General features: G+C 36.9%; 1 protein-coding gene across 5 annotated transcripts in view; it reads left to right on the top strand.

Annotated features, from left to right (window-relative positions):
- EPB41 (erythrocyte membrane protein band 4.1) overlaps nt 1–12,361 on the top strand; it is a 204,065-nt gene that overhangs the window by 137,509 nt on the left and 54,195 nt on the right. For all 5 annotated transcript variants that reach the window (XM_075553215.1, XM_075553216.1, XM_075553223.1 and 2 more), the window contains 3 exons: nt 26–178; nt 1,666–1,763; nt 8,074–8,246. In XM_075553215.1, coding sequence (XP_075409330.1) covers nt 26–178; nt 1,666–1,763; nt 8,074–8,246 — 424 coding nt within the window. The remainder of the gene's footprint in view (nt 1–25; nt 179–1,665; nt 1,764–8,073; nt 8,247–12,361) is intronic.

The raw sequence follows: 12,361 nt of genomic DNA on the forward strand, positions 1-12,361 counted from the left end.
CGTTTATGCTTTTTTTCTCATTCAGGATCTAGAGGGAGTAGACATCATCCTGGGTGTGTGCTCTAGTGGCCTTCTGGTTTACAAAGATAAGCTGAGAATTAACCGATTTCCCTGGCCCAAAGTGCTGAAGATTTCATACAAACGTAGCAGCTTCTTCATCAAGATTCGACCTGGAGAGGTACAGAATCCTTGTTTCTTCCTCCTGAATCAAACACAGACCAGATTTAAAACATCCCTCCATTCCCCGTTGTCTTGGCTATGTCATTTAAGAGGTTTCTGTGGCCAACTATTTAGGGGCTGGTAATTCTGTTTTCTAAGTTAATCAGTAGGAAGGGCTGGTCTTCTAGATATGTCCCTCTTGTAAGTAGTAAATAAATAAACAAACCATGGCCAGAAGTGAAACTTGGAATGTTCATTTTTTTCCCCTTGTAAAAACTTTATAGAAAAATGTTTTCAAATTGATTAGCATGAGGTTAAAAGGTGCTTGTGGGGTGAAATTACTCAAAATTTTATGTCACCAACTCCTCTTACTTCATATACCATTTATTTGAAGAGCACTTAATAGGTACTAAGGATATTTTTAGGGCCAAGTTCTAATTTTTTAAAGTGTTGGGTGTTCAAGGTTGGGCCAGATAAATAAGTTACTTACTAGGCTGGGGTCAGGTGGCAGTACATCCTAATGTTGGCCAAATTTAGCATGTGAGCTAAGGACTATCATTAAAGAACTGTCATGGTAGAGTGGGAAAATATTTAAGTTGGGAATCAAAATGTTTAAAACCACCAAAAGTTCTATGTCCGATTCTGCCTCTTAATAAACGAAAGACTGGAGAAATCTAAAGCTCAGCTTTCTTATCTGTAAGTGGAGTATTTCCTGTCTCATAGTTGATGTGAGATAAAACATCCACAAAAGACCTAAACAGAAAGAACCTTACTCTTTCATGTGAGGAAACTTTTTGTGTGTGTATGTCACCACCTGCTGGTGAAAAATGGTTTCTTATTTGAGCATGGAAATACAGAATGCAGCCTCAACATTTTGGGAACAAGATTATCATTGGAACATTTAATTTTTATCAAAATTACTTAACTCTCTAGCACAGAATAATCACTGTCTTCTGTCAAGAAGTTTTGACTCTAGGAGACATTCAGTCAGCAAATACTGAGGGCTTTCACTGTGCCACCAGGCATGATTCTAGGTGCTAAAAAACTAGTAGTTAAAAGGTTCCATCCTTCAAAAATCTTACATTTGAACATGGGAAGTCCATGAATAAATAAATTTACACAGGTAGTAATAAATAAGCTAACAATTTAATCCTTGATTGTTAAAATTGTCAACTATATAGCACACTAAAAATTCCAAGTTTTTATTTAAGAAAGTTGTGGAATGACCTTATGGCTTAATGACGAAACTAGTACAGGAAGTGATTAAAAGTAGTATAGGTTAGTGGTAACAGTGAATTTCTGGTTCTGCCCCTTAGTAGCTGTGAGACTGAGTAACTAACTCTCCTGATCTCAGTTTCTTCACCCGTAGAAACATAGATGATGCTACCTGTATCATATTACCAATGTTTGGCACTCAGCAAATATCAGTATCCTTTCTATCACATAGTCAATGTTGTTTATGTGAGGAAATTGGAATAATACTCCATGTTTATGTTTTTTTTTTAGCAAGAACAATATGAAAGTACCATCGGATTCAAACTTCCTAGTTACCGAGCAGCTAAGAAATTATGGAAAGTCTGTGTTGAGCACCACACATTTTTCAGGTATTGTTCTCACTGAAGTATTTTTCAAGGTGAAATTATTTATACTTGCTTCTATGTTAAGACTCCTATTGAAATTCTCTTCTTTGTGTGGTTGGCACTCTTTTATTTAGCTCAGGTGAGATCTTCTTAAGACAAATGGATCCAGTTCTCTCTTGTAGGTTGAAAAATGTGCGTAAACATTCCCAAAGTCCCAATCTGCATTTGGTAGAAGGAGGAGACAAGTGAGGACTAGGACCATATAAATACCAGGGGCTCTGAGATGGCTGCCACTAACTGCAGCTAAAATCCGTCACAGTGAGAGACACATGTACAAGTGGGTGTTTTATACTAGAAAGTTAAAGGTATACAACTGATTGTTTTGTTGGCGTTAATTAACCCTAGAAAGAACAAAAAGGAAGGGCCTTAGAACACCAATTGTATCAAATTCATAGAAGTCAGGAAAGTTTTATTTCCTCTCTTTTTCTTTTTTTTTAATCTTTTTTTGGGGGGGCTCGTAACTTTTATCACAATCCAAACATATTTGTACATTTGTTGCCATCATTATTCTCAAAACATTTGCTTTATGCTTGGTATCAGCTCCTCATTTTTTCCCTCACTCCCCGCTCCCCCCTTCCTTATGAACCCTTGGTAATTTATAAATAATTATTATTTTGTCATGTCTTACACTGTCCAATGTCCCCACCCACCCACCTTTCTGTCGTCCTCCAGGGAGGAGGTTATATGTAGATCCTTGTAATCGGTTCCCCCTTTCTACCCCACCCTCCTGGTATATGAACCCATTGTATTGTATTCATTTACTATTTGCTTACTCTGTGCACGCACCATGCTAGGTATTGGGAATACTTGGTTAAGTCAAAGAGTATTGCTATGAAATCATAGAAACTTTTATTAAATAAAAATAGCAAAATTTAATGATCGTAGAGTATCTGAGGCAAATGGAAAAATGATGAAGTCAAAGAGCTGAACAGAAAATTTCAAAAGGCAGCTTGAGAAGACAGAGTAGAATATTGTAATGAAATGTGCAAAGACCCAGAGTTAGAAAACCTAAAAAGAACATGCTTAGCATATCTTAAACCAAAAGAACTAAGAAAAAATTTCAAGCCTTAAGTTGCAATATTAAAAAATTGTATGAGCAAAATATTGAATGATGCAGGGAGCATCAAAAAAAGGTGGAAGGAATACACAGAGTCCCTATTACAAAAAAACAACTACTGGAACTTGAACCATTTGAAGAGGCAGATTATGAGCAAGAACTAATGGTACTGAAAGAAGAAATCTATGCTTCACTAAAAGCATTAGCCAAAATTAAGGCTCCAGGAATTGATGGAATACCACATGAAATGTTTTAAAAGTTGCTGAAACACTGAAAACACTGGTCTATGCCAAGAAATTTGGAAGACAGCTACTTGGCCAACTGACTGGGCGAGACCCATATTTTTACCCATTCCCCTCAAAAAAGGTGACTCATAAGAATGCTCAAATTACAGAACAATATCATTAATATCACATGCAAGTAAAATTTTGATGAAGATCATCCAAGAACAATTGCAGCAGTACATTGACAAGGAGATACCACAAGTTCAGGCTGGATTCAAAAGAGTATGTGGAACAAGGAATGTCATTGCTGATGTCAGATGGATTTTGTCTGGAAACAGAAAATACCAGAGATGTTTACTTGTGTATTACTGACTCGGCAAAGGCATTCAACTGTGGCTCATAATAAATTGTGAATAGCCTGAGAAGAATGGGCATTCCAGAACATTGTGCTCATGTGGAACCTGTACACGGGTCATGCAGCAGTTGTGTGAACAGAACAAGAGAATACTGCATGGTTTAAAATCAGGAGAGGTGTACATCAGAGTTGTGTTCTCTCACCACACTTTATCAGAGAAGCTGGATGATATGAAGAAGAATGTGGCATCACTATTGGAGGAAGGCTTATTAACAGCCTGCAGTGTGCGTGCTTGCTGAAAGTGAGGAGGACTTGAAGGCACTTGCTGATGAAGATAAAAGATTGAAGCCTTCAGTATGGATTACAATTCAATGTAAAGAATTCTAAAATGTTCACAACTGAACCAATAGATAAGGTCATGATAAATGAAGAAAAGATTGAAGGATTTTATCTTGCTTGGATCCATAATCAGTGCTCAAGGAAGCAGCAGTCAGTAGATCAAATGTCACTTGCATTGGGTAAATGTGCCACACAAGACCTCTTTAAAGTGCTGAAAAGCAAGAATGTTACTTTGAGAACTAAAGGGGTTCCTGACCCAAGCCATGATATTTTCAGTTGCTTCGTATGCATGTGATAAGTTAGACATTGGATAAGGAAGAATGAAGAAAAATCAATGCATTTGAATTATTTTGCTGGTGAAGAATTTTGAAAGTACCATGGACTTCCAAAAGAACCAATAAATCTATCTTGGAAGAGGTACAGCCAAAATGCTCCTTAGAGGCAAAGATGGTGAGGTTTCATCTCACATACTTTGAACACGTTGTCAGGAAATACCAGACCATGTAAAATATGCTTCGTTAAGTGGGGAAAGAGAAAGGCACTCAATGAGATCTATTAACACAGTGGATGTAACAATGAGCTAAATATAAGAACAACTGTGAGGATGGCACAAGACTGGACAGTGTTTCATCCTGTTGTACATAGGGTCAATATGAGTCGGAACTGACTCAACAGCACCTTACAACAACAATATCAAAATGTGAAGCTATCGTTTCTTGACATATTCTCCCATCTATGTCTATGTACTTCTGAAGGCTGTGTTTCCATCTCTGTAACCTTTCCTGAGAAATTCTGTGCTCTTGATTTACACCACATGAAAATGACACATTTGGCAGCCCCAAGGGTCTCAATTCATATTCCTTAGAAATGTTCTTTGAGTTTGAGGAACAAAAAAATATGAAAGTGAAATATGAAAGCTGTAAGGTGCATAGGGTAAGGTGCCCCAGTAACATTTCATAGGGCAGTCTTTGTTATCCTGGAAGAATGAATAGGCCATTGTTGTGATGGGTGAAAAGTCATTCAGCTCAACTTTCATGGCCTTTTTCTCGCCAATATAGTTTTAAGTTTTCTTACAACTTCTTCATAATAAGACCTCTCAGCCTACGTCCTTCAAGAAAATCTATCAGGATCATCAATGAACTAGAAACTTAGAAGCAATACTTTTTGACTTATGTCATATGTATGATGGCTTAGTCCCTGATCTTTTGGTATATATAGTCTAGAAAAGAAAATACATTTTAGACAAATAATTACTGTGTTAAACAGAAAGCAATACTACCAACTACTCCAAAAGGGTCACATTAGAATGTCCTGGATCGAGTGAGAGAGAAATGTGTAAGAAAACCTCAAATCATAAAACAGACCAAGCTTACTGGTGGATCAAAGTGGTGGGTCCCCCAAGACTATGTCCCTTAGTCACTGTGCTAATTACATAATTTCATGTCAACTTGAAGACATTTAAAAGTGTAGCGGTGCAGCAAAATGCCTCCTATATAATATATTATGGAGGTCATGTACATCTGTGACAAAAGGGAGTTTCCTTGTTCACTCTTCATTCGCTGCTGTTTAAGTTGACAACTTCCCTTCCCAATAGAGATTCACCTACACTCCTGCCTTCGTAGTTCCGATATTCAGTTCACTGTGCAATAGAAGTAGCATGTTGCTGCCAGAATACAAGCATTGTTTTTAGCGATGAAAGTGCATGTCATTTCGTTACATACTAGCAAAGGGAAATAAATAAATAAAGTATACAAGTCCAAGTCTAAAACGTTAGTACATTTCCATGCAGACTTGTGCACATGGGAGAGGGTAGGGTGTCCAGTTTGTCTCGTGATTATTGCTTAGAGAATTGGACCACTATTGTGTGTTATTGACTGTAGTCCCAAAATAGCCTTGTGAAAATATTATTTCTTATGTAACAGCAGAGTCACCTAAAATAAAATGACATTTTATAAACAAACAAACAAAGCGTTGTGGTGGAGTGACTCCTTGTGGGCGTGGCCTTCTCATAAGGAGGGTCCCTGGGAACCTCCCCTCTCTCTATGCCTTAATCTTCCTGCTGACTGACCTTGATTGCTGCCACAGAGCCACCACCATTAGATCCACACAACTTTGCACTCACTGGCCGGTCTGGTGATCTTGCATTCTGCATCATTGCATGTGGCTGTGTGAGTTTGAAGAGGGACTTGAGTTTCACTGGGCTGGGATGCTTTCTTGATATGTAACTACTTCTGATATAAAACTCTTTCTTATACATATGAGTATCTCTGGGTTTGTTTCTCTAGTCAACCCAGCCAAATAAAGTTACCCTTCAGATCTGAATCTGAGCTTTCGTTCATGTTAGAATAATCAACTATCTAAGATTCAATAGCATTTACCCAAGGATAAAGTACAGAGAGTTAGGAAAGAAGGCAGGATTGACTAAACACAAGGAGGAAGTGGGATAATTGATAATACATTGAGGGGATTGTATTAAATATGTTGAAACAAAATGTATGTGAACTGTTGAATGTAAAACTGATGATCTGCCTCATAAGCCTTCACCTAATTCATAATAAATAGTTTTAAAAGAGAAAGGAAAGCTTGCCTTTACTTTGTTTACATGTGGGAAATTGTGTGTGTGTGTGTGTGTGTGTGTGTGTGTATATATATATATATATAAAGTAAGAAGAATAAAATAATGAGCTCCCCTTCCACCTATCACACAGCTTCAAAAATTATCACTCCAAGACTAATCGTGTTTCATCTATATACTTATTCATTCTGCCCCCAGATTATTTCAAAGCAAATCTAAGACCTGTTACCATTCTATTCAGAAAGAAACTTGCCTTTGAATGACTTGATATATTTTCCTTCCATCTGTATTTTTGAATTGTATTATATAACTTATGTAATGGAGCATGTAAGTATATATTTATATTGTATGTTTTATATTATACTTAGTGTATAACAGTGGACAGATAGAAAAGATTAAAGAAAATATTTCAATTGTCAATTCAAAATAAACCATGAGAGTATATATTATACCTGATTAGAGAATCTCAATCATTAATATGTATCATATACTTTCATCATTCTCTTCTTAAAAACCAAACCAGAAAATAGTTGGATTTAAAAAAAAACAAAACAAGGAAAAAGGTTATTTTGAATGTTCAATACAAGTGGCTCTATTAAAATGTAGTGCTCCATCACATAAAAGAAAGCAAACATTTATTGAATTAAAATGAACTGTCTCGAAGGAGGGAAAATACTCCCTTTTGTAATATCTGGGGTAGCAATTTTATCTATTTATTCAACTAACATTATTAGGTGCCAAATTCATGCCAGGCACTGTGCCAGAAATGAAAACACAAAGATCACTTTTACCCTTAGAGAACTCACGGTCTTACAGGGAAACCAGCATACAAATAAACTGTTTGGTCCTGTGTAGTAAAATGTCATGACACAAGGACATCCTGGGACTGCAGAGAAAGAGAGAGACAGGGCTTCTGCCTGAGTTGTCAGCACACTACATAACCTGTTAAATAGGCTTCCAGGCATGAATGGAGTCATTTTACCAAATTATTTTTCCAGCCGAACTTTGAGTTTACACTGTTACTGTCCAACCTTGCAATGGCCTGTAATCTTAATCTAATAACATTTTTCTCCAAATTCAATTTCCTATATCTATAAAATGGTTAAAAATATTATATAAGGATAGGGGGAACATGTAAAGTATTTTGATACTAAGATTCTATCTATAGAGATACAGCAGGGGCCTTGGTGGTACCAGTGGTGACGTGCTAACCAAAAGGTCAGTGGTTTGAACCCACCAGCTGCTCCTCAAGAGAAAGATGTGGCAATCTACTTCCATAAAGACTTACAGCCTAATTTAAAAAAAAAGACAGCCTAAAAAATAATTAAATAAGAATAAAATTTTTAAGAAGACTTATAGACTATGAGGCAGTTCTACTCTGTCGTACAGGGTTAGTATGAGTCACTATTGATTCAATGGCAGTGGTCATAGAGATAGAAAATTACATTATTCAAATAGGCTCCCAAGTAAATCATACTGATTTCTTTTTTTAAAAATGTAGCAAACTATGATATGTGAACTATATGCCATTAAAACTGCTGAAAAATGTTTTAGAACTAAAATACTGATTGCTTAATGAGAAATCTGTTTTAGTAACTACAAGGATATTCTGAGAATTATGGAACTTTTTTGTTCTTGATTTCATTTTTAACCTCATATTATCACATGACATTAGGATAAAGAGAGAACACATCATATGTATGATTTTTGTGTTTTTTTTCTAGACTGACATCTACAGACACCATTCCCAAGAGTAAATTTCTTGCATTGGGATCCAAATTTCGATACAGCGGCCGAACCCAGGCTCAGACCAGACAAGCTAGTGCTTTGATTGACAGACCTGCCCCACACTTTGAGCGAACAGCTAGCAAACGGGCATCCCGGAGCCTTGATGGAGGTAGGTATTGGATATCAGTTATTTTTTTTCTCTCGTTAGGGAGACACAAAGAAATAAGAGAACCAAATTTAAGAACCTTACTGGGAAAACTGAAGGGGATCTTACTAATTGCCATTTTAAGAAAGGGAGAACTGAGGTTCGAAGAGAGTAGTAATTAGATCAAGGCTTCCACAGCTAGGTAGCTGTGGATCAAACACTTTTATTAATGCGAATCTCTACCACAGAGTTTAAACCTCATGCAGAATGCTGAGCTAAAAGCCTGTACAGAATTTTTTAAGTAGTTATTTATCTAGTAGAAAAGAGAAAGGGTCTGCCTCGACTATCACCAATAAGAACAAGTTGCTTTCAAGTTGATTCCACCTCATGGTGACCCCACAGGTCAGAGCAGAACCATGCTCCAGGGAGTTGTCAGTTGCTTGATATTTTTTTCAGGAGTAAGCTGCTGAGTCTTTTTTCCAAGGTAACTTCCGAGGGAACTGGAACCTCTAACCTTTTCATTGACAGTCGGCACGTTAACCATTTAAGCCGCCCAAAGACTCTGCCTTGACAGCAGCAGTTACTTTAAAAGGTGTTTGAGGCAAGGGAGCTTTAGTCCAATTGTCAAGTGGCAATTATAGACTGAGAATAAGCAATCCCATTATTGGCGTCTCCAAATGTTATTTAAGAAATTAGCAAGTTTCATGGTTGTATATATTGAGAGAAGAAGATGTGTCTGAATTCATATATAGTGGCTGGATCTTTTAAGTTTAGAATTTACGACTGTTACTGAAATAAAGTAACAAGCCACAGCCAGGTTCTTAATCCACTAAAGTAAGGGGGCAGGGGACCAGTGGCTAATGAGTTCAGAAGGCAGGAATCAAGAGTAGTATCAGTTATACTTATTAAGGACCCACCGTGCTATCTGTTATAACCGCAAGGTCCATGTAACTAGATAGAAATCGAAAAGGTAAGGTTTAAGCTGTCAAATCAAACAGACCTGATTCTAGTCTCAACCTTAGCACTTCTGAACCACGCTCTCAGGCAAATTACTTACACTCTGGGCCTCGTTTTCTCATTCTTAAAAATAGAGATGATGACAATATATCATACTAGCTCAAGGAATTTTTCTGAGAAATAAATAAGATAATATGTGTGTGTGTATATGTATATATATCTGTCACTTAATACCAAACCAAAACCACACTCAGTGCCATCTAGTCAATGCCGACTCATAGCGACACCCATCCCACCCCCCATGGGTTTCCTAGACTGTATCTGTTGTTGGGAGTAGAAAGCCCAGTCTTTCTCCTACAGAGCTGCTTGTGGTTTCAAACTGCCAACCCTGCAGATTGCAGCCCAACTGGTAATCAGTACACCACCAGGTCTCCTATGGCACTTAATATATGCCTCCTAAAATGTTAGCTATCCTTAAGGTACTGCTAGTGTTCTGGCTACATCATTATTACTTTATGTTATATTATTTCATGCTTGTTGATATGTCCAGACCCTCTGATAAAATACCTAGACAGACCTTCCTACAGCAGCCACAGTTGTGGTTAGGTGCCATAGAGTAGGTTCCAAGTCTCTGCACAGCAATACAAAACACTGCCCAGTCCTGCACCATCCTCATAACTGTACGTATGCCTGAGCCCATTGTTGCAGCTACTGTGCCAATCCATCTCTTTGAGGGCCTTCCTTATTTTTGCTGCCCCTCTACTTTTACCAAACAGCAACGGTTGCCATTTGGAAATTCCTGCTTCTGTCTGGTGTATAAGAAAATGTAGTAAAATATAAAGGACTTCTCTATGTTCCTCCCATTATGTAATGTAGTCATCAATTATGCTAAGTAATGTGCTAGGTGTAAGGGTAGTATTACAGTGGTGAACAAGACACATATAGCCCCTTCCTTTATTTAACTCTTAACCTAGAAGGTTGAGATCCTAGTGAATGAAGATATAAGGAGCACAGAATGAGTGAGGTCTGAGAAGTCGCCAGGAATCAGACTATGTAGCACCTTGTGTGCTGAAAGCAGAAGTTTAGCTTTTATTTTAATTGCTCCAACGGATTGCCATTGAGATGATCCCAGCTCACTGACCATATAGGACAGAATAAAACTACTTTCCATGATTCCTGAGGCTATAAATCTTTACAGGAGCAGAACACCTCATCTTTCTTCTGAGGAGGTGAGTTCAAACTGCTGACCTGGCAGTTAGCATAATCAACGGTATCACCAGGGCTCCTTAATTAGAGAGAGAAATAATAGCAGCTTGGCACTGGAAACAGTGAAAAGTTCCAGGAATATATTTTGGAGGTAAGGCTGGCAGAATTGCTAATAAGTTGTATTGGAGATGGTATGGAAAAGAAAATTGAGCTTTACTCCTATACTTGATGATTTAATGGGATGGGATATTTGAGAAATGTAGGATGAAGGATATGAAAAATCAAGGCTTTTATATTGAACATACTATATTTGATATATGATTACTCAATCCCCATGTCTCTGCCATATTTATATAACACCATCAAGCATCTCCTTCCTTGCCCAGTAATCATCCTATTTCCAGGATATCTTAGATATTAGAAACTAGAATATTTATCTCATTCAAGCAAGAATACATGATAAATATTAATTATACTTAAAACTTATACTTCACAGATAGTGAATTTCAAAGCTAGGACAAAAATCCTGGTGTATCTCATAACATATCCCATTTTTTGGTCACTAACTGGAGTTGCATAGGTACATAAATACTGTGCACGATGTACTGCTTCTTTTGAGTAGCACAAATAGCCAAGAATTCAAATATTAATGAGCTTTGATTCGTTGAAGAAGTTAGAAAGCCTTACGGAATTTATATTTGGACTATCTGTATTTTCTAGCAGTAAAAACCCCATAGTTTAACTAAAGACTTTAAAAAAAATCCTTGATGTCTTTTAAAAAAATTTTATTGGGGGATTTTGCAGCTTTTATCACAATCCATATGTTAGACAATTCTAATCCAACTGCCATCAAATCGATTCCAACTCCTAGTCACCCTATAGGACAGATCAGAATTGCCTCTCTGTGTTTCCCAGGCTATAAATCTTCATGAGAGCGGAGAGCATATTTTTCCTGCACAGAGGACTGGTGGTTTCAAACTGCTGACCGTGTGGTTAGCAGCTCAACATATAGGCCACCAAGGCTCCTAAACAATTCTAAAGGAAGACAGTGCTTCAGTGGGTTTATAATTACTATCACAAAATTTTGGGAATTGAAAAAATATTTTGAATTCACTTATTCTAGCCTTATAATTTATTTTTCATTTGGGCAATCAGTTGACTCACCACTATACAGTGAAAATATTATTTTACCCCACTGCATTCCAATCCTACTCTTGTTATAAATCAAGTGATGGGGCATTTATTTCTGGTTTGTTGATTTTTTTTTATCATGCCAGTTCTCCACTATCTTAATTATTCCAGCACTATAATAAGTCTTTATCTGATACTATAAGTTCTATAATTCTATTTTTTTAGTTGTAAATTATGAGAGGGGTTACATTTTGTTTGTTTCAAAAAACTATTGTTTTTTAATACGGAGCACATCAGTTTTCATTCAACAATTTGAGGGGTTACATTTTGGATCATTACCTTTGCAATCAACATTTTTAATTTCTAATGAACACCTCCAACAGTGTATGAGGATTCTAATCTCTCCACACCCTCTTCAGCATTTGTTATTTTCTGTTTTACTGAACTTGACTTCAACACATGTATTTTACTTTAAGATTGTCCTGATTATTCTTGGCCTTTGAGTTCTCTTGTATATTTCAAAATCACATACCCAAATTGTTGTCCATAAAAATCTTAGAAATTTGATTGGGATAGCCAATCAACGTTATAGGTTAACATCATAGTTCCATATGGCAAAAATTTAATTACAATACAGTCTTCCAATCTTTGAATATACTAAAAAAAGTCACTGTCATCGAGTCAATTCTGATTCATAGTGACTCTGTAAGTAGAACTGTTCTTGTGGGTTTTCAACACTATGGGAGCAGACAGCCTCGTCTTTCTCCCTTAGAGGGGTTGTGGATTTGAAATACCAGCCAAAGAGTTATCAGTATGAAAATTAACTCAATGCACTACCAGAGTTC

The sequence above is a fragment of the Tenrec ecaudatus genome, chromosome 1 (assembly GCF_050624435.1).
Source record: "Tenrec ecaudatus isolate mTenEca1 chromosome 1, mTenEca1.hap1, whole genome shotgun sequence".
Lineage (NCBI taxonomy): Eukaryota > Metazoa > Chordata > Mammalia > Afrosoricida > Tenrecidae > Tenrec > Tenrec ecaudatus.